The sequence below is a fragment of the Myotis nattereri genome, assembly GCF_964212035.1.
Source record: "Myotis nattereri genome assembly, chromosome: 20".
Taxonomy (NCBI): domain Eukaryota; kingdom Metazoa; phylum Chordata; class Mammalia; order Chiroptera; family Vespertilionidae; genus Myotis; species Myotis nattereri.
Genome location: NC_138096.1, coordinates 3616350 through 3634997, shown reverse-complemented (window position 1 = coordinate 3634997; position 18648 = coordinate 3616350). Strand labels below are relative to the sequence as shown.

The 18648-nt window shown below is 51.8% G+C and overlaps 1 protein-coding gene across 6 annotated transcripts in view; it reads left to right on the top strand.

Annotated features, from left to right (window-relative positions):
* TTC13 (tetratricopeptide repeat domain 13) overlaps positions 1–17621 on the top strand; it is a 43225-nt gene extending 25604 nt beyond the window's left edge. For 3 of the 6 annotated variants that reach the window (XM_081114297.1, XM_081114295.1, XM_081114293.1), the window contains 15 exons: positions 1295–1377; positions 2593–2734; positions 2996–3170; positions 4717–4873; positions 6187–6317; positions 7405–7537; positions 8532–8624; positions 9237–9320; positions 10022–10106; positions 11420–11526; positions 13188–13323; positions 14172–14251; positions 15614–15692; positions 15822–15901; positions 16762–17621. In XM_081114297.1, the coding sequence (XP_080970423.1) occupies positions 1295–1377; positions 2593–2734; positions 2996–3170; positions 4717–4873; positions 6187–6317; positions 7405–7537; positions 8532–8624; positions 9237–9320; positions 10022–10106; positions 11420–11526; positions 13188–13323; positions 14172–14251; positions 15614–15692; positions 15822–15901; positions 16762–16876 (1680 nt within the window). In that variant the 3' untranslated portion in view covers positions 16877–17621. Of the gene's footprint in view, positions 1–1294; positions 1378–2592; positions 2735–2995; positions 3171–4716; positions 4874–6186; positions 6318–7404; positions 7538–8531; positions 8625–9236; positions 9321–10021; positions 10107–11416; positions 11527–13187; positions 13324–14171; positions 14252–15613; positions 15693–15821; positions 15902–16761 lie in introns of all 6 variants that reach the window. The other 3 variants (XM_081114296.1, XM_081114294.1, XM_081114298.1) reach the window with 1 other exon arrangement.
* Positions 17622–18648: the final 1027 nt, after the last annotated feature.

Here is an 18648-nt window from a genome sequence, read left to right as displayed (position 1 = left end):
CGCTCAGTACACGTTTGCTGAATCAAAAATATAGTTGCAAAAATTTTCAAAGTCAAAAATACGTCATAACAGGAAGCCTTAGTTTACAGCGGTCTTGAACATTTCTTAAATACTGAAGTTACCGGTCCTCCTCTTTCTACCAAACAGTGTTCAGTTGAATTCCTTAAAGTGCACGTTGTCCTATTGTTGCCTGAGGAATATTTAGATGCCAGCCTCTTGCCCCGCTGCCCGCTCCTCGCCCCTAAGAAAATCCAGAAGCAGGGAATGCGTGACTTTTTAAAGAATTAGGATTGCACTGCTTTTGCAAAATTATCTTGTGTGCCCACCAAATCATTAAATATTTATTGAGTGCCTACCATGTGCAAGGCATGTGACATCTTTAGTAGTTTTCTGCTCTGACCTGTCTCATCGAGGATGAAATGATGATCACAGAAGTTGTAAAGTCTTTCTCATTAAAGCGTCAGGCTTTGTAGCCATTCACTTAAGTGAGACACTTCTTTTCCTGGGGAAATGTGTGAAATGTCTTCATGATCTTTATTACAGTCAACGAGCCAATCAGAATGAAAAAGACACTTGGTGCCGGTTTAAGCCTGGGATGTCGGTTCTGAAACAGAAGGGTCCATTTTGTAGCGGTTTTCACAGGGAGAGTCCCACAGCGGCCAGCGCTGTGTTTGCTACGGCTCCTCCTGGCAGCAGGGTGCCCTGTGGCCCCCACTCCCTTAGCTTGCGTGGCCCCCACTCCCTCAGCCGCAGACCTGCCACGGTGCTGCCAGGAGCCAGGCCCCACACGCCCACCTTTAAGGTTTCTGTTTTATTTTGTGTCCCTGTTTCTTTTTCCTTATAGATCATGGGAACCCTTCGGACAGCCCATACAGGGGCCTTTTCACGTGTTTTGTGAACAGTTTCACTGTGGGCTTGTTTTTTCCCCTTTTTGTTGGTTCTATTTTATTGCTGCTAGATATGATCATCTGAGTTTTTCCCACAGCTGGTGGGCCTTGTGGTTCCACGGGGCTTTCAGTCATTAAGGAAGTGATATTAATAGGAAGGTGGTATCTTTAGGCGGAACGTCCTAAGGCAGGGAGAAGCTGTGGTTCCCAGGGATGCATCTGTTGACTGAAGTAAACTCTCCAGGTTCAGTTGATTGCACTTCCTACCTCTCTCTTTTTGTAAAGTCCTCCTATTTAAAAAGTCACTAAGACCCTGTGAAATACACATTCAGGTGCTTTAGTGATTGAAGCAAAACTCAATTTGAACTGTTCTGCAAGCGAAACAATGTTCTATATGCTTTTTGCAGGAAGCTATTGAATCCTTCAAAGAAGCTCTGAAGCAGAAGGTTGATTTTATCGATGCGTATAAAAGCCTGGGGCAGGCCTACAGGTAAGGAGAGGAGCGCCAGGTGGGCAGCAGGCGGGTGGCAAGTGGGGAAGCCAGAGCCTCAGATAGGAATGATCTCTAAGCAAAGTTGTGTTTCTTTTCCTTGTTTTATGAGTCAGATTTTATTTTCAATATGTTTTTATTTTATTTATTTACTTATTTATTTATTTATTTTTAGAGAGAGAGAGGAAGGGAGAGGGATGGAGAGGTAGAAACATCAATGAGAGAGGAGCATCAGCGATTGGCTGCCTCCTTCACGGCCCCCAATGGGGATTGAGCCCCCAACCCAGGCATGTGCCCTGACCAGGAATCGAACTGGCGGCCTCTTGGTTCCTGGGTTGACGCTCAACCGCTGAGCCACACTGGCTGGGCCAAAATTTTGTTTCTTAACCAAAAGAAATGGTCATTCTAAATCGCAAAGGCATGTGCGCACTTGTTGAGAGTCTGGAATACAGCAGGACCCGTGTGTCAGAGGGTGTCATGATACTTACTCTTACGCTCCTAACTTCCGTGTGTATGCGTATCTGTCTGGAAAGTGAGAGGCTTCCCCGGGTGATGGTTTGAATGGCGGCCTCACGAGCTGTGGAGTTATAGACGCTGCTGTTTTTTTAAGCCGCCACTAAGGCTACTGCCCACATGGCTATGATCTGGGTGCAGGTTGCAGTAGAGGGATAAAGTGTTACAGTTCTGACGCTTCTCTGTCGGGAGGGAGAAGTTGTGCTGTGACCCTGGCTGCCTGGCTCCCTGGCTCCATGCCTGGCCCTCAGAAACAGAGCCATTCTGATTTTGGCTTTGGGGGAAAAAAAATGCACTCTGATTTATTCAAAGGTACCATAAAAGTTAGAAAAGGAAGACAGTAACAGAAACTCTATTCAAAACTCTGAGAGCTCGGCTGGCGTGGCTCAGTGGTTGAGCATCAACCTATGAACCCAGAGGTCATGGTTCGATTCCTAGTCAGGGCACATGGGGGCTCGATCCCCAATGGAGGGCGTGCAGGAGGCAGCCGATCCATGATTCTCTCTCACCATTGATGTTTCTTTCTCTCTCTCTCCCTCTCCCTCTCCCTTTCCCTTTCTCTCTGAGATCAATAAAAATAAAAAGGGAAACCCCTTGCCAAGCTATCCGATTCCCAGATTAGGCCTTAACTCTGAAGATGACTTACTGAGTATGTGTTCTAACGGGTCTGTACCGTGTGCGTGACTCTTGTGAAACCCCTAGAGAACTGGGCAATTTCGAAGCTGCCACCGAGAGCTTCCAGAAGGCCCTGCTGCTCAACCAGAACCACGTGCAGACCCTGCAGCTCCGGGGCCTGATGCTCTACCACCACGGCAGCCTGCAGGAGGCCCTGAAGAACTTCAAGGTGAGCCCGAGCGAGCCGGCTGCAGGTGTGCACGGCTCCCCGGGAAGTCCCGGGATGAGCAGGCTGCTGGGGAGTCGGGTTTCTGCCTCAAAACGGAAGGAAAGCCGCTGCCCCGCCCTGTCGGCTAATTCACAGAGCATGTATGGGGCCTGATTTCACCTGGAGGGAGAGCTCGCCTAGTTCCAGATGAAAGGATGACGCACATGAGCGTTTCCCTAAACTGGATCGACACTAACATGCGTTTCTCCTTTGCCGAGGCAGCGGTGTCTGCAGCTGGAGCCGTACAACGAGGTGTGCCAGTACATGCGGGGCCTCAGCCACGTGGCCATGGGGCAGTTCTACGAGGGGATAAAGGCACAGACTAAAGTCATGCTCAACGACCCCCTCCCGGGCCAGAAGGCCAGCCCGGAGTACCTGAAAGTGAAATACCTCCGCGGTGAGTCAGAAACGACAGTCACTGTATTCTCACGCGGAAAACCAGGAAGCGTATTGCTTGTCTTGTCTCTTATGTTCCATGGACAGCTGAGTTCCTGGACAGAGGTTCCAGGGAGCCTGTCCACAGCCACCCGTGGTGAGCGGTGGGACTCGGAACTGGATGTTTTTGTTTTTCACGTAAAGCCAGATCTTTCCTTCCATTTCTTCTCTTTCCTTTGTTACCATGAGCCCTTCACAACGGTACTGTCCAACAGAAAATAATCGCAAACTGTGTGTAATTTAAATCCTCTAGTAGATACATTGAAAAGGTCCAAACACACAGGTGGGATGAATTTTAACAGGACATTTGATTTAATTCCGTATATCCACAGTATCAGTTCAACATGTAACTAATAGGAAAGCACTATTCATTCGCTATTTTACCTTTTTTGTACGAAGTCTTCCAAGCTTGCACTTACAGTACATCTCAATTTCAATATAAATTTCCATGGGGCATATTTGATCTAAATTTAAGTTTCATAAAATTTAACGTTGAAAAAGTAGATTCACATATGCAAGTTCTTTCAAACATACTGAAGTTTTCTAATAACTGTATCAAATGTTTTTAAGTTTAAATTCATTCAAATCCATTTAAATTTAGCTTCTCAGGCACCCTACCCACATTTAAGTGCTCCGTGGCTGGGTGGCTGTGGGCTGCCTATTGGGCAGCACAGCCCTGTCCTCTGAATTCCCTCTTTTTTCCTGGTTCGGAGAACTTGGACTTGTGAGCTCTAGATGGAGGGATGGGGCGCCAGGTCCCGGGTTTTTCCGTGCTGCTTTGTAGAGATCAGCAGCAGGCGGTCCGTGGGTGAAACCATATAGGCAGCTACTCATCTAGCAGGTGACGGAGAACCAGGCTCAATCTGACACTTGGATTCTCAGCATCTGGAAGGGAAACGTGAGCTCTGTGGTGTAGTTCATGGGAAGGTGGTTAAAATTCAGCCACTGTGGGCCCAGGGTAACGCTTGTATTCACCTGGAGACTCAAGTCAGTGGCAGGTCACTCCGATTAGCATATAACAATAGTGACTTAATTAAATTTGGAGTCTCCATGTAGGATTCTTCTTTTTTTTTTTAATTTATCTTTATTGTTGAAAGTATTACAGATGTCTCTTTTTTCCCCATTGACCCCCTCCACCTCGCTCCCACCCCCTCAGGAGGCAGTCACTGCATTATTGTTATGCACACAAGCATAAAAGTTCCCTGGGTTCATCTCTTCCCACCCACCCACCCCCGCCTTCCCGCTGAAATTCATCCGTCTGTTTCATGCCTCTGTGTCTCTGCATCTATTTTGTTCATCTGTTCATTTTGTTCATTAGATTCCACATGTGAGTGAGATCATGTGATGCTTGTCTTTCTCTGGCTGGCTTCTTCCGCTTAGCATGGTGCTCCCCATTTAGAGTTACTGTAATGAAGTGCGTGTGTCACAAAACATTTGTGTGGCCGCCCGCTAAAGAAGACGCTCCTTTAGCGGCACTGGATGTGTGAGGTTGTACTCCCTGCCCGCAGAGTACTCTCGGTACCTCCACGCGCACCTGGACACGCCCCTCACGGAGTACAACGTGGACGCGGACCTGCCCGGGAGCTTCAAGGACCACTGGGCTAAGAACCTGCCCTTCCTCATAGAAGACTACGAGGAGCAGCCGGGCTTGCAGCCCCACATCAAGTGAGTGCCCTGCGGGCGTGTCCTCTTGTTCAGGCTGAACCGTAGTCCGTCGGGCTGTCTCTTCACCAATGCACGGCTTTCTGTTCCTGTTTCTGATCATTTTTGGATTTGACACGTCTGCAAATATTTCTTTTATATATATATATATTTTTTTTATTGACTTCAAAGAGAGGAAAGGTGAGGGGGAAGGGGATAGAAACACCAATGATGAGAGAGAATCATGGATCGGCTGCCTCCTGCATGCTCCCTACTGGGGATCCAGCCCACAACCCGGGTATGTGCCCTGACCGGGTATCGAACCGTGACCTTCTGGTTCATGGGTTGACGCTCAACCTCTCAGCTGTACCGGCCGGGCTTCTTTAGGTTATAAAGTACCATGAAACTTACCTCTGGATATCGTCATTTCTTCTAGTTGGATCTTCCCTGCTAATTGTGGACAGTCGTCCACCTTCAGATGTGCTTGGACTGACTGGCAGCCTTTGATACTCATTATTCTTCTGCTGTGTTACTTTTAAAACAAATTACTTAACATACTGAAGGTCTGAAATCCCACTACTGGCCAAAGACTGCTGCCGTAGGGCAAAGCGGAGATGCCAAAGGGCTCTCCGCTCACAACACTGTTAGATCTAGAATAGATACTGATTCCTGGGAGGTCACAGTGTCTTAAAAATTAAGGAAATTCCGTAAAGATCAACCCTCTCACTCTCTGAAAAGAAAGGCGTCCAAACTGGAGTGGCGAATGGTCAGCACGTTTGCAAGGAGGGTGTCCCAGAGAGGAGCGTATCTAACAGCTGTGGTGGTAGGATGCTGGAGGCAGCCCAGCCCTGTGGCTCATAGGTTGAGCATTAACCCAGGAACCAAGCGGTTACCGGTTCAATTCCCGGTCAGGGCACATCCCAGTGTTGGGGGCTCCATCCTAGTAGGGGCATGCAGGAGGCAGCCTATCGATGATGTTTCTATCTCTCTATGCCTCTCACTTCCTCTCTCTGAAGATCAATAAAAACATTAAAAAAAAAAAAAAAACATGCTGGAGGCAGAGGCAGGAGGGCTTGGCTGGACTGGAAAGGGCTGCACTGATCCCACGTGGGAGGCTTTCACCAGAAGCAGGTGCCGATCCTGCCGAGGAAGAACTCAGTGCCGACTCGGGCCCAGCATCCCACAGAATCAGATCGTTAATGTGAGAATCGGCAGCAACCGGGTGGCCTTCAGCTTCCTGATTGGTTTTCGGTGGAGGCGGCGACTGCTCTTCGGGGAAATCGATGACCCGATGCCTGTTGTAAAAGTCCTTAGCATGTCGGACCTGTTTCTTCCAGAGACGTGTTGCATCAGAACTTTGAGAGCTACAAGCCGGAGGTACAAGAGCTGATCTGCGTAGCGGATCGTCTGGGGTCACTGATGCAGTATGAAACGCCTGGTTTCCTGCCCAACAAGAGAATACACAGAGGTACGTGAAAGGCTCCGAAAATGGAGCCGTTTCAGACAAAGGAGCCAGGATTGCCAAACCGCGCTGTGCTTTAAAAAACCATTTGCTGTGCTTACTCAACATCTCCACGTGATCATCACAGCAACGTGTGGATTCATTCATCTGCATCCCGAAGGAAGACTGCCTCCTGCCCTGGCTCCATGCGGTTGCCATGGTGTGGACGTAAACATAGGTCCGAGGCCTGAGGGGCAGGCGGCTCCCCCGTCCCCCGGGGCGGCTTCCTTCCTGGAGGCCTCCGGGTGCTTTGGGAGGGAGCCGAGGGGAGGGGACACCTTTGGGGTGTCTCTAGTCCCCTCAGAAAGGTTGAGTTTTGGCAGGGCCGTCATGATTGCAGTGTGCACCTGGTCTTGTTAAATCTCCACACTTATGATTCTTTCTTTACACACTGACCCTTGAACAGCGCAGGTTGGACCTGCAGGGTCCACTCGTGCGTAGATATTTTCAGTGCATCTGTGGAAGCTCATAGAGATTTCCGGCTATCCCAAAGCAGTCAGATTGCTGGCTCTTCCCTGTCAGTGCACGAACCCTGACACCTGCAGATACATCTGAGCTTTCCCACATGAGCTTTCCCTGTGTCATGTCTGGTGTTACGGACAGGTGTAGCCCCGACAGTGCATCGCCTAAGACAGTACTGATGTGGGTGCTGGCAGACAGTTGTCTTGCCAACAGACGATGTAAACGTAACGGCATATACAGCACAGAACTGTGGAGGCCGTTTCTCTTCCTTAGGATTTAATAACATTTTTATTTCTCAAGTTTACTGTATCCTCAGAATAGAGTACATAACGCACATCACAGATGAAATATGTGTTAGTCGACTGTTTATGTAATAAGGACTGTTTATGTAATCAGGAAGGCTTATGGCCAACAGGCTATTGGCAGTTAGTTTGGGGGAATCAAACTGGTCCCTGGGTTTCCAGCTCTGCAGGTGGCCAGTGCCCCAACCCAGTGTTCAAGGGTCCGCTGTTAGCGACCGGAGTTACCCCTGGGACGCGAGCTCAGGCCCGCAGCTGTCCTGGCCGCCGCTCCCTCACGGTTTCTTCCGCAGCCATGGGCCTGGCCGCCCTGGAGGTCATGCAGGCCGTGCAGCGGACCTGGACCAGCTCGAAGGTGCGCATGAACGGGAAGACGCGGCTGATGCAGTGGAGGGACATGTTCGACATCGCGGTGAAGTGGAGACGGTAACCAGCATTTGCATGACAGAGACGAGGTCTCCTCGCCCTGGCCGGTGCCGCTCAGTGGGTAGAGCCTCGGCCTGCGGACTGCAGGGTCCCGGGTTTGATTCCTGTCAAGGGCACGTACCTCGGTTGCAGGCTCCTCCCCGGCCTGGGCCCTGGTCAGGGCTCAGGAATGAGGCAACCACTCGTTGTGTCTCTCTCACATCGATATTTCTGTCTTTCCCTCTCCCTTCCACTCTCTCTAAAAATCAATGGAAAAAATATCCTCAGGTGAGGATTTAAAAAAAAAGTCTCTTCAACAGGTTTCAAGTTCTGTTTTATTTCCTAACAAGAAGCCTCATACACTATATTATCTCCTCTAAATTTGTCGAGTATTGCTGGCATCATTATTCTTTGAAATACACTCATTTACTATTGACAAAATAGGAGTTACCATGTTTCCACATACATTTTTTTAAAAAGTATTTTAGAAAAAGCAATCTTTTTTTTTTTTTAAGAAAAAATAGGTTTTTATTTATTTTAGAGAGAGAGGAAGGGAGAGGGAGAGAGAGGAACATTGATCGGTTACCTCCCTTGCCCCCGTCGGGACTGCGCCCACAACCTGGGCGTGTGCCCTGACTGGGGATAGAAGCGGCACCTTTTGGCGCGTGGGAAGGCGCTCCGCCAGCTGAGCCGCACCGGCCAGAAGAGCAGTCGTTTCGAAAGAGCGTGCGCTGTGGCCTTTGCGTGGACTTTGGTGCGTGTCTCTGTAGCTGCCGTGTGTGCCCGGGTGCCCGGCTCCGGCGTGGGTCCCGGATGATACTCACTTTCATGAGAAAGTGCCGCCCTGCTCGTGAGCCTGTCCTGACTTCCTCCGTGGCCGTCGGGACAGCTGGCTGGAGTTTGGTCTGCGCCACCGCTTTCTCCCCGCTGTGCAAAGACGGTATTTTATTGTTAACGCGTTGGGACCTTTCTGGGCTGTGGGAGGCCTTCGTCTCTAACAAGCTCTGTTTTACAGGATTGCGGACCCGGACCAGCCGGTGCTGTGGTTAGATCAGATGCCGGCACGCAGTCTGAGCAGAGGTTTCAACAACCACATCAATTTAATCAGGTAGGACCCCCCGTGCGTCTTCTCTGTCTTCATCCGAGTTTATTCTCAGTCGTGGGCCTGGAGACCACGAGAGGCCCGTGGCTCCTTTCCTGGTGACCTGGCCGAGGGCCCATGTACATATCCGTGGAGTGTGCACATCACCGTGTGGCTGTGCATGGAGTTTGGGGGTTTTCAGATTGGGGGTGGGGGTGGGGGTGGGCGTAGAAATGTGAGAGAAATCCTTTAGGGCGGGTAGTGGGGATGGTGGGCTGCCTGCGGGTGGACATCAGGCAGCAGCAGCAGCAGTGCTGTCAGGAGAACGGGGAGAAGGCGTGTCGCTGGGAAAGTGCGGGCATCCCGGGGAGGGAAGTGGCACAGACGTCTGAGCCTTAGTCCTTGAGGACCCTCCTCCCCACTCGGGCATCTCCAGGGCGGCACCTCCCCCAGAGCCGGGTGCACGAGCCGACGAGCAGTCCTTGCCGCTCCGTGCACTGGTTGCAAACGGGTGAATTCCCTGTAGGTGTGGCTACCTCATCCTATTCGCTTTCCTATTGTTCTTTTGAATTAACTTGGACATTTGATGTTGTCTGGCATCTATCCCTTTGTAAAAATTCTTTATTATTTTTCTTACAGGGGGCAGGTGATAAACATGAGATACCTGGAGTATTTTGAGAAAATTCTTCATTTTATTAAAGACAGAATTCTTATTTATCACGGGTAATGCTTTACATTCTTTTTCCTGGTGATGGATTGATTTCACGTCTTTGTTATGTTTATGAAACTTGAAAACTCAGCTTATTGATGGAGTAAACAAAGTGTATTACATGTTTGCATCGTGTTTGGAATCATAAAGCCTTTCACAGTGACTTATCAACCTGCTTCTATATAACTTAACAGACTCCATGGACCTCAATATTGTGGCTTTCCTAGTCTCTTCTAAAGGCAGGATGCTCCTCTGGCATCCTTTAGAAGGGACTTCAGTCTTAATATTCATTCTTCCTCACCGGAGAGGGAGGGAGATGTAAAGACATAGTTATAACAGCGAACAGAACACTGGAGAAAAAAAATTCTGAGTGAGTCATTATCACCAAGTAAATATAAAATTGATATAAAAACCTAGCAGGGAAATAAAAAATTAATAAAAAACAACAACCACCACCTAGCAGGTACTTCCGTGTGAGCAAAGAGAAAGCCTTTGCTTCTAACTTCAGAGTTGGAATCGGCGAGCGAGGTTTCATGGCCACACAGGATGCTCGTCCAATCTGCTTCCCCGTTTCCTTCTTTCTCATCTGTGGGCCGGACTCGTTCGGATGAACCCTTCCCATTACTTAGGAACTTTCGCTGTGGCCCAGCGAGAGGCAGCCACCCAATTACTACATTTCTGTGTTGATTTTAGTCCCATCTCTCTCTCTCTTTAGTGCCAATAACCCCAAAGGCTTGTTGGAGGTGAGAGAGGCCCTGGAGAAGGTACACAAAGTGGAAGACCTGCTTCCGATCATGAAGGTAAGTTTACCCTCAGGTCCGCAGCACACCTTCAGGGAACAGTAAAGCTGCAGCCTTCTTGGAGTCGCTAAATGCCATGTTCATTAATATTACGCTGCCAGTGTCGTCAAGTTTATAAAGTGCGCCGCCCGAAAACCCTCGCATACCCACGCTGCGTAATAACCAAAATAAAGTGAAACTCGGGCATCGCACTCAGGCAGAGAAGCAAGTCTGTGAGGAAGCAGTCGATGTGGGAGACAGAAGGAACCTTAAAAATACACGCAGGTGAATCCTGCTTCAAGCATGTGGGGACTCGGGTACCATGAGCGACGCTGCCACGGGTGACAGGGTTCTCTGAAACGGTAAACCACGCTCCGGAAAGTCCAGACAGTACATGGTACACCGCTTCCTCAGTTTATGTGCTGCTGGCAATCCTGGAAAATTCCGTGCATATTAAAACTGTAACAAACATTTAGTGCGTAAGCGTAACGGGAGTCCCAGGCCTCGGTCATTACTAAGTTACAACTAGGTTCTCATCTACAGGAAAGTCCAGAGGGGCGTCGGGTAGTCTTGGCTCCCACCCACCTCATCGCTGTGGCCACCAAACGCCCCGCGAATTCCCCAAATGCCCCCCAGAGGGCAGAAAGGCTCCACCAGGGCTGCTGGGATGCACCATTCCGAACACTGGCCGCCTCTGTAACCTCTAGTTCCCGGGGGGGGGGGGGGGGGGTTCTAGGCAGGACACACAGTCAGCTTAGGGAGGCTTTAACATGTCAGACGGGTGTCGGCTTAAAGAGGAAGCGTGCTGGGCGCAGTGGCTCAGTGCAGCCGAGAGGGAGCAGCTGGCGGATCCCTGGAACATCCTGGCCCGTGATCTGCGGAGTCGGTGTGGGTCCAAGTTCCCAGTTGCCAATGTCACAGGGAACACTTTCCAGAACAATCAGACGCGCTCGGGAGGCGCGCAGCAGGGCACGGTGTTGCTCTGAGTGCGGGTGTCGGTGCAGCTCTTCCGCTCAGACTTAGAATTGCAGCCGATGATGAGCATAGAAGCCACCCAAACCCAAAGCAGCTCCAGGAGTGAGGGCGCCCCTGCCGGTCCAGGAGCCGGGAGTCTACGGTGCTGCGGTTCTCTGCGGGCTCGTGGGGGCCCTGCGGGGTGCGAGCTGGGCCCGGAGTCCGTGCTGGGGCCTGTGCTCCGTCACTGCTGGCTGGTCTGTGCGTCCGGGACCTCGGTGACCTGGGGGCACGGGCGTCGAGTCCGCCCCGCACAGCGGCGGGTGGGGGTTGACAGTGACTTGAACACGAGTAACGTGAGCTTTTTCCCCCGAAAGCAGTTCAATACTAAGACGAAGGAGGGGTTCACGGTGAACACCAAAGTCCCCAGCCTCAAGGACCAAGGGAAGGAGTACGATGGCTTCACCATCACCATCACCGGCGACAAGTACGTGCTCGGCCGGTGGGGCTGACGCCGGGGCAGAGTGGGCTGCGCTCTGTGCCGGTCGCCACGGAGACGCCGCAGCAGGGCTGTCCCTGTCCCCTGACGCGAAACAAGGCCCCGTGTGGCCATGGCCAGTCGTTTCTTCACGTGACAGCCATAGTGTTAGCACGGCAGCTGACTCCTCACTGTGCTGGGTGGCAGCCTTGTCGGTGCTGAGGGTGATGTCTCAGGCGGCAGTGCCCCTCTGGGTTCTGGAAGTTCTTTGTGGGGGAGGCTTTCCCTAATCAGACGAACAGAGCTGAGAGACTGGCCATTGCAAGTTCTTCTAATGCAGGTGTTAATGTATTACAAGAACAGCGCCTGGTGTACAGCATGTAGAATACACAGATGAAAATTAAAAAATAGCATATGCAGATAAGCCCAGATTAACAAATACAAACCCTGAAGTTCTTTTCTTTAGAAACCGATTATGTTGTGCATATTGCTTTACTATTCTCACCATTGCTTTATAGCGTGTCCCATGTCCTGTTCTCATCAGCATGTGTAATAATTGCTAGTGCTCCGTTTTATGGGAGTTGTCGTTTTCCCCACTACTATTTTTTGTTATTGACCATTGAGGGGGTGTCCTATTTTTTCACTCTCAGTAGCCCCGAAGGGGCGTTTTTATTAACTACTAGAGGCCCGGTGCACAGACTTGAGCACACTGAAAGGAAATTAATTAAAAGGTGGCTGGCCAGGCGGGACTGGGCGAGACGTGCCGGACATCCCCTAGAGCCACCCTCCCTCGGTCCCTCCCCGGCTGGCCTCACCTGGGGCGCGCTGAGGCTCAAAGGGCATCTGCAGAGTGAGTGGGGTCCCTCCGGCAAGGGGGGCCCCTTGACCTGGCCTGCGGGGAACGGGCCGAAACCAGCTCTCCAACATCCCCCAAGGGGTCCCGGAGTGCGAGGCCACTCTGCAAAGTTGCTGCCTCTCAACGGCTCCTGCGTTGAGCACCTGCCCCCTGGTGCTCAGTGCACGTCATACCCGTCCGCCGGTCAGCTGGCCGCTTAGCCTTTTATATATATAGATTCTAAAATCCAGACTTCACCCGCGGCCTCGGGTCCTTAGAATAGCAGTCTCAGATCCTAGTAGTTCGTGCCTTACTTCTGCCCCCTCCCTCAAACACCTGCGGCGTCAAATGACACCCTCCCAGGCCTGGCCTGGAGCTGCGCCTGCAGCAGAGGCTTAACGAAAGGAGAGGAAACTGGTGTCCCAGAGGTTTCTGAGGCCCTGCGCCCCGGTCACACCAGGGTGGCCGTTTCTGGGCGTTTAAACCCCTGGGCGTTTAAACCCAGTCTCTGCCCCGAGTAGCCATTTCCCCCTGTATTCGCTTAAGCTCCTAGAATAAGTGCATATGGTTAGACCCAGCAACCTCTGGATTGTGAGAAAATGGCATCCCGTGGCCCATCCCTCATCCATGTGGTTGGAAAGGTGGGGTGGCCCACCCCTCATCCGTGTGGTCATAAAGGTGGGATGGCCCGTCCCTCATCCGTGTGGTTGGAAGGCGGGGTCTGCTCTCCGCGTGGCTTGTGCCACATCAGCGTGCCATTTGCTTCCTTTCTGACTCTCTGTTTGGCTCTGGGTTGTAGCGCCCATGCCTCTGACTCGCGTTCTTGTATTTTTAGGGTCGGCAACATACTATTTTCTGTGGAAACTCAGACCACAGAAGAAAGAACACAATTATATCACGCGGAAATCGACGCCCTCTATAAAGACCTGACAGCAAAGGGGAAAGTGCTCATTCTCTCGTCGGAGTTTGGGGTGGGTGTGTGTGTCCCTCCGTCCACGCTGCCCGCGGTTCTCTGTGAACGTTAAGCCTCTGCCCTCATTGGGATTACGCGTTTTATGCTTGAAACCAGCTTTCACGGTCCTGTACGTAGTTTAGATGTGCTGATCAAGACGGTCCCCATATTTAGTACCTGCAGTCACTGGGGAGATGTTATCATACATTTGGGCTTTGTCACGATTGAAATGAAAAATGTGATGAAAGTGACCTTTTCTGGTCTGTGACCTTGTCCCTCCATTGCCCACCCCAACGCAAGGGGGGCTCCCCAGAGGCAGGATCTGGCCTGTCCCCTGGATGTCTGCGCTGTCCCTGGGCCGAGAGTCTGAGGACTCCATCCACGTCCTGGAACGGGTGCCCGTGGCCCCGCGAAGGCACCTTCTTTCTCTCACAGTTTTAATCAATTACTTCTTATGATTAAGCATCTAAGTTTTATACATAATTAAGCATATTTACCACCTAAATTTCTGTGCAGAGGAGGGCTTACCAGAATCTTTTGAGGTAGGGAGGCTTGTCAAGAGCATAATGGATACTAATAAGTGCCTTATTTTCATCTCAATGTATATTCTGACCTTGCAAATAGCATTAAAGGAGGTAGAGATTTGTATGCTTATCAGAAACGTTTGCAGTTGTTAAAACAGCTGGGAAGGTAGGCTCTAGGCTGGACTGTGCACCCTTTTGTAGCAAAACTACAGGAGAGCACCAGGTGTCAGGAGTGGGAGCAGCTGTGGGGGAGGAGTGAGATGACCCTGCTCCCAATGTGTTCTGATAAAGACTCAGTCTGTCATTGGTGTGTAAGCTCACGGGCATGTGTCTTTTTTCCTAGGAGGCTGACGCTGTTTGCAACTTAATCTTATCCTTAGTTTATTACTTTTATAATTTAATGCCACTCTCTCGAGGATCCAGGTGAGTGCTGTCCTATACTTTTAAAGTTTTCATATGGAAAAGCATGTTCTGTTTTTGCTTACACTTCCCTCTGTGGGTGTGGGTACAGAAGTAGCCCAATCAAAGACCAGAAGCCTGCCTTTTGGTTTTTTCAAAGTCCACCCCCACATTATGTCCTTGATCCACCACATCATCAAAAATAATTGCTCGAGAGTCCTGATGTTGTGTGCTGGAGTGCTATGGCTCGGGCTCATTCGTTCCACGAAGGTGTATTGAAGGCCTACTGTGTGCAGGCTTCGTGCTCCTTGTACCTTAATTTTCATATTCGCCCACACTGTTACCCCACCCTCTTCTCTCTCCCCCAAATTTTGGCCATTAATTGACCTGTAGCCCTAATATTTTATACTTTTGAGTCACCCCCCATTCTGTACTGCTTTTACCATGTGAATAAATTCTGGCTCATGAACCCTTCAGGGGTTTAGATGTCAGTAACAGGGGAGGTGTCTGTAGGGTGCCCAGTGCTGCGTGCATGTCGCTGGCATGTGCTGTTGGCACCTGTCTGTAGGGTGCCCGGGCCAGGCCCCATCCTGCCTCGTCCCCTCCCTCCCTCTCTGCCCTGCGGAACCTCTGAGGGTCCTACCCCCACCGCCTCCCACCTTTCCTCACATCCTCAAGTCCCCCCAGGCCGCGCCTTCCTGCTGTGCCAGCCCAGGCCCTGCCGCCTCCTCCACCTCCTGCCCTTGCCGTGCCCTCTGTGAGCTCGTCCCTGGTAGGGGAGCCCCGGGCGACTCCTGTCCCAGGGGCCCACTCACCCCGCTTAGTTATCTGCGTCCTGGGCCACCTGGGTCGCCTGGCACGGGCACACGCTCGGGCGTCACAAAGATGCGAGAATCAGGAGGGAGTGTGTTCGATGCCAGGAAGGAGACGGACACAACGTATCGCTTTTCAAACCCGCTGGTAGCACTGGAGAGCGAGTTCTGTTATTATTCTCTGAAGGCCAGTTTTTAATGCTTAAGTGATAGGATTAACCTGAATCTACCAAGTATATTGTCGATATGCATGTGACAGCCAAGCCACATGAAGCTGTTAAATATAAACAGACATATTTTCTAACTCATTGTCCCCAGGAATCGAAAACCTAAGTGGGAAGAAACGTCCTAATTAAAAGAAGGCTTTTATTCCTCAGAAAAGGATATTCTCGGTCACATTGACCCTTGCATTTTACATCGTAGATCCTTTTGTAGAAGTAAATCAGTCTGTACCTTTTAAACCAAATGAAAGCAATCTTACATTTAATGTTCAGAGGATTCCTAAAAGAAAATGTCGTGTCTCACGACGGGAGCCCCGGTGAGCTGGGGACTGACCTGTGCTTCGTTTAAACAGTGTGATCGCGTACTCGGTGATCGTGGGGGCGCTGATGGCCAGCGGGAAGGAAGTGGCCGGGAAGATCCCCAAGGGCAAGGTAGGCGGTGGCCCCGGGGAGGATGGCCGTTCCAGCCGGGCTATGGGTTGTGACGACCCATGAGGGGACCAGGTGTCCCAGGAGAGCCGCGCCTCATGTCTCACCCCCTCCCTAACGCTCCTCTCTCAGCTGGTGGACTTCGAAGCCATGACAGCCCCTGGTTCCGAGGCCTTCAGCAAAGTAGCCAAAAGCTGGATGAACTTGAAAAGGTCAGTCCTCGCGGGGTCTGCAGAGGGTGCTGAGCTGACGGGAGAGAAGGGGCCACTCCCGGGGCTGCTGCTCCGAGGGGCTGGGACTCGCTCGATTCCCCGAGTTCCTCTCACACAGGAGCGTGCAGGGCAGGTGGTCTGCGGTCCTGTAAGGCCCCTTCAAGGGCGAGTGTGTGGGTGACAGTAATGAATACAGACGCTGTGAAGGAAGTGGCAAACGTCTTTATTATTTGTGTAACCAGACAGCCAGCTCTCGTGGCTCGTGTCCCGCTCACCCCCGCTCCTCGGGTTCCGTGCTCAGGAGCGAGGGACACGCGTGTGCGTCAGTGAACACGGCCGGACGCCACGTGATCGGCCGCCTCTGCCCCTCCTGGCTCTGCTCTACAGAAGCCGCAGGGGAGTGGGCTTGGGAGGAAACCGCTCGCGGATGCCTCGTGGTCCTGGCTGTGAGACGGAGCCCCTGTCTGCGGACACTCTGGTTCCGTCTGCGCGTCCCGTTAGCCTTGCCACGCGTGTCTAGCGGCCCCACGTTCTTCCGGGATACCCTTGTTTCGGTTTCCTGCTCCACCCAGGTGCCCGCCCGTGGGACGTGTGCACCTCACGGTCATGTGCAAATCAGTTTTAATATTTTCCCCAAAGACTCAGATTGCACTTCTGAGCAGCTCATCGCATGAGCCTTCTGGTGCCTCGGTGCCTAGGAGGGTGTGCTCCGCTCCCAGCTCCGTGTTTGTAATCACTGTCACTACCTCTGTGGGCTGTTGGAAAGTGGGTGTCACAGTAGGAAGGAAGGCAGCATACGCTCTGCCTTTTTTGTAAAATTGTGTGACCGCTCACACCCCTCCTGTGTTTTTCCTTTTCAGCATTTCGCCTTCTTACAAGGCCCTGCCCTCCGTGTCCGAGACGTTCCCCACGCTGCGGTCCATGATCGAGGTGCTGAACGCCGACTCCTCGCCGCGCTGCCTGCAGCAGCTCTAGCCGCGCTGCGGGGTTTACACAGTAAAGGGCGGACTCGTGCTTCTTAAGTTATTTTTTAAAACGTGGAATTACAAACAAATTAGGTCCTTTATTACTTTTGATACCAATTTTTGATAGGAATTGAATACTTGAAATCGTTCTCTTTACTTTCGGAACCAGAACAGAAATCATGAGAGGATTTGGGGGAGGGAAGGCGTGTACTAGCCAGTGGCTTGCTGGCTTCCACTTAAAAGTCCTACAGCTCCTCCCTCACAGCAAAAACGTTTACTTCACAACCAAAAACTAATAATGAAAAGGAACGGAACCGGCGGCAGCAGGAGTGTTTGCCTCCCTGTACAGGTCTGCGTTTTCCCAAAGCTTCTTTTTTAGGCACATCGTGCCGGGCGTCTGGCTCCGACTCCTGTGACCTCACGGGCCGGCTCTCCGCTGGGGCTGCCGTGGGGGTGCCGGCTCTCCGCTGGGGCTGCTGTGGGGGTGCCGGCCCTCCACTGGGGCTGCCGTGGGGGTGCCTGCTCTCCGCTGGGGCTGCCGTGGGGGTGCCTGCCCTCCGCTGGGGCTGCCGTGGGGGTGCCGGCCGTCAGCGCCTGCGCGGAACCCGCAGCCGGGAGCTCGGCTTTGAATGGTGCGGACGGTTTTTGCCAGCGACCGAAACACTGAATTATCGAACCATGTTTTTTTTCCCCCCTCTTTGTTGGGAAAAATAAACAGGGGTGATTTCTCTGAATCACTGGTGTTAGACACTGGATCACGTATGCTTTTATTTTGTGAACGAGTTTCACTTCAGGCATAAGAGCATTCAGAAAATACTGATGATTTTTTGCAGACAGGGTACGTGGCCGTGAGTGAAATGGGCTCATTAAACTTGCCATTTCCAACTCGTCTTCCTTTTCTTGATTTGGGTTGAAGAGCGAACCTCTTGCCGGCGTTCTGTCACTCGTGTTTGTGTGGGCTGCGCTCATGGGAGACAGGTGTCGCTGCTTTTCACGTTGCAGGCGAGGGAGCTGAGGCGCAGGGAGTCCTGACTGTCCACGGTCACCAGCTGCTGGAGGGGTGGGGGCCCGGATTCCAGCTGGTCCTCTCTGACCCCAGGGCCTGCCCTGCCCACCGTCGTCTCTGGACCCACGACTCCATTCCCAGGCACTTAGCCTCAGAGGCACCGTCCACGGGAGCCTCTGTGTGTCTGTCCGCGTCTTGCGCTCAAGTCCTGACCCAGCGGGTCTGTGCCCCCGCTCTGTGCCCCCGAGGCCTGGAAGCCCAGAGGGCCGCCTCCCCTGCTCTGCAGGACGCAAAGCACGAGGTTAGAGAGAGCGGGGAGGAACGTTTTTTGTTTTGTTTTTACTTTTTCCTCTTTTTGCTTTTTACCTCAAAGTCAAATCCTTCTATTTTATCCAGGACTTTTCCTCACTTTATCACCAGCCCTTTAAGCTTTTAAATCCCGAGAGACCCATTGGTCACTTCGTGAAATGGTCCGAATAAGTGAGCTGCCTGTCTAAGAGAGGCCACTTTCTGAACCCTGTTTGCATGTCTGAGGCTCCTCCCCTTCCCTTTCTCTGCTTCGCCTCGTGTCCTCGAGTGCCCAGCGGCCTCCTGGACAGCGGGTTCGAAATCACGAGAGGCAGGACGGCGGGTTCATGAAAGAGCAAGTCCGGAAGGTCCGTGCGTGAGAATCACATCTGTAGCCCCAAACATCTGCAGCCCCCACTTGGGTGTGGCCGCCCTACGCCAGGATGCTCTAGAAACCGCTAGGATGCTCTGGGAGCCGCCAGGATGCT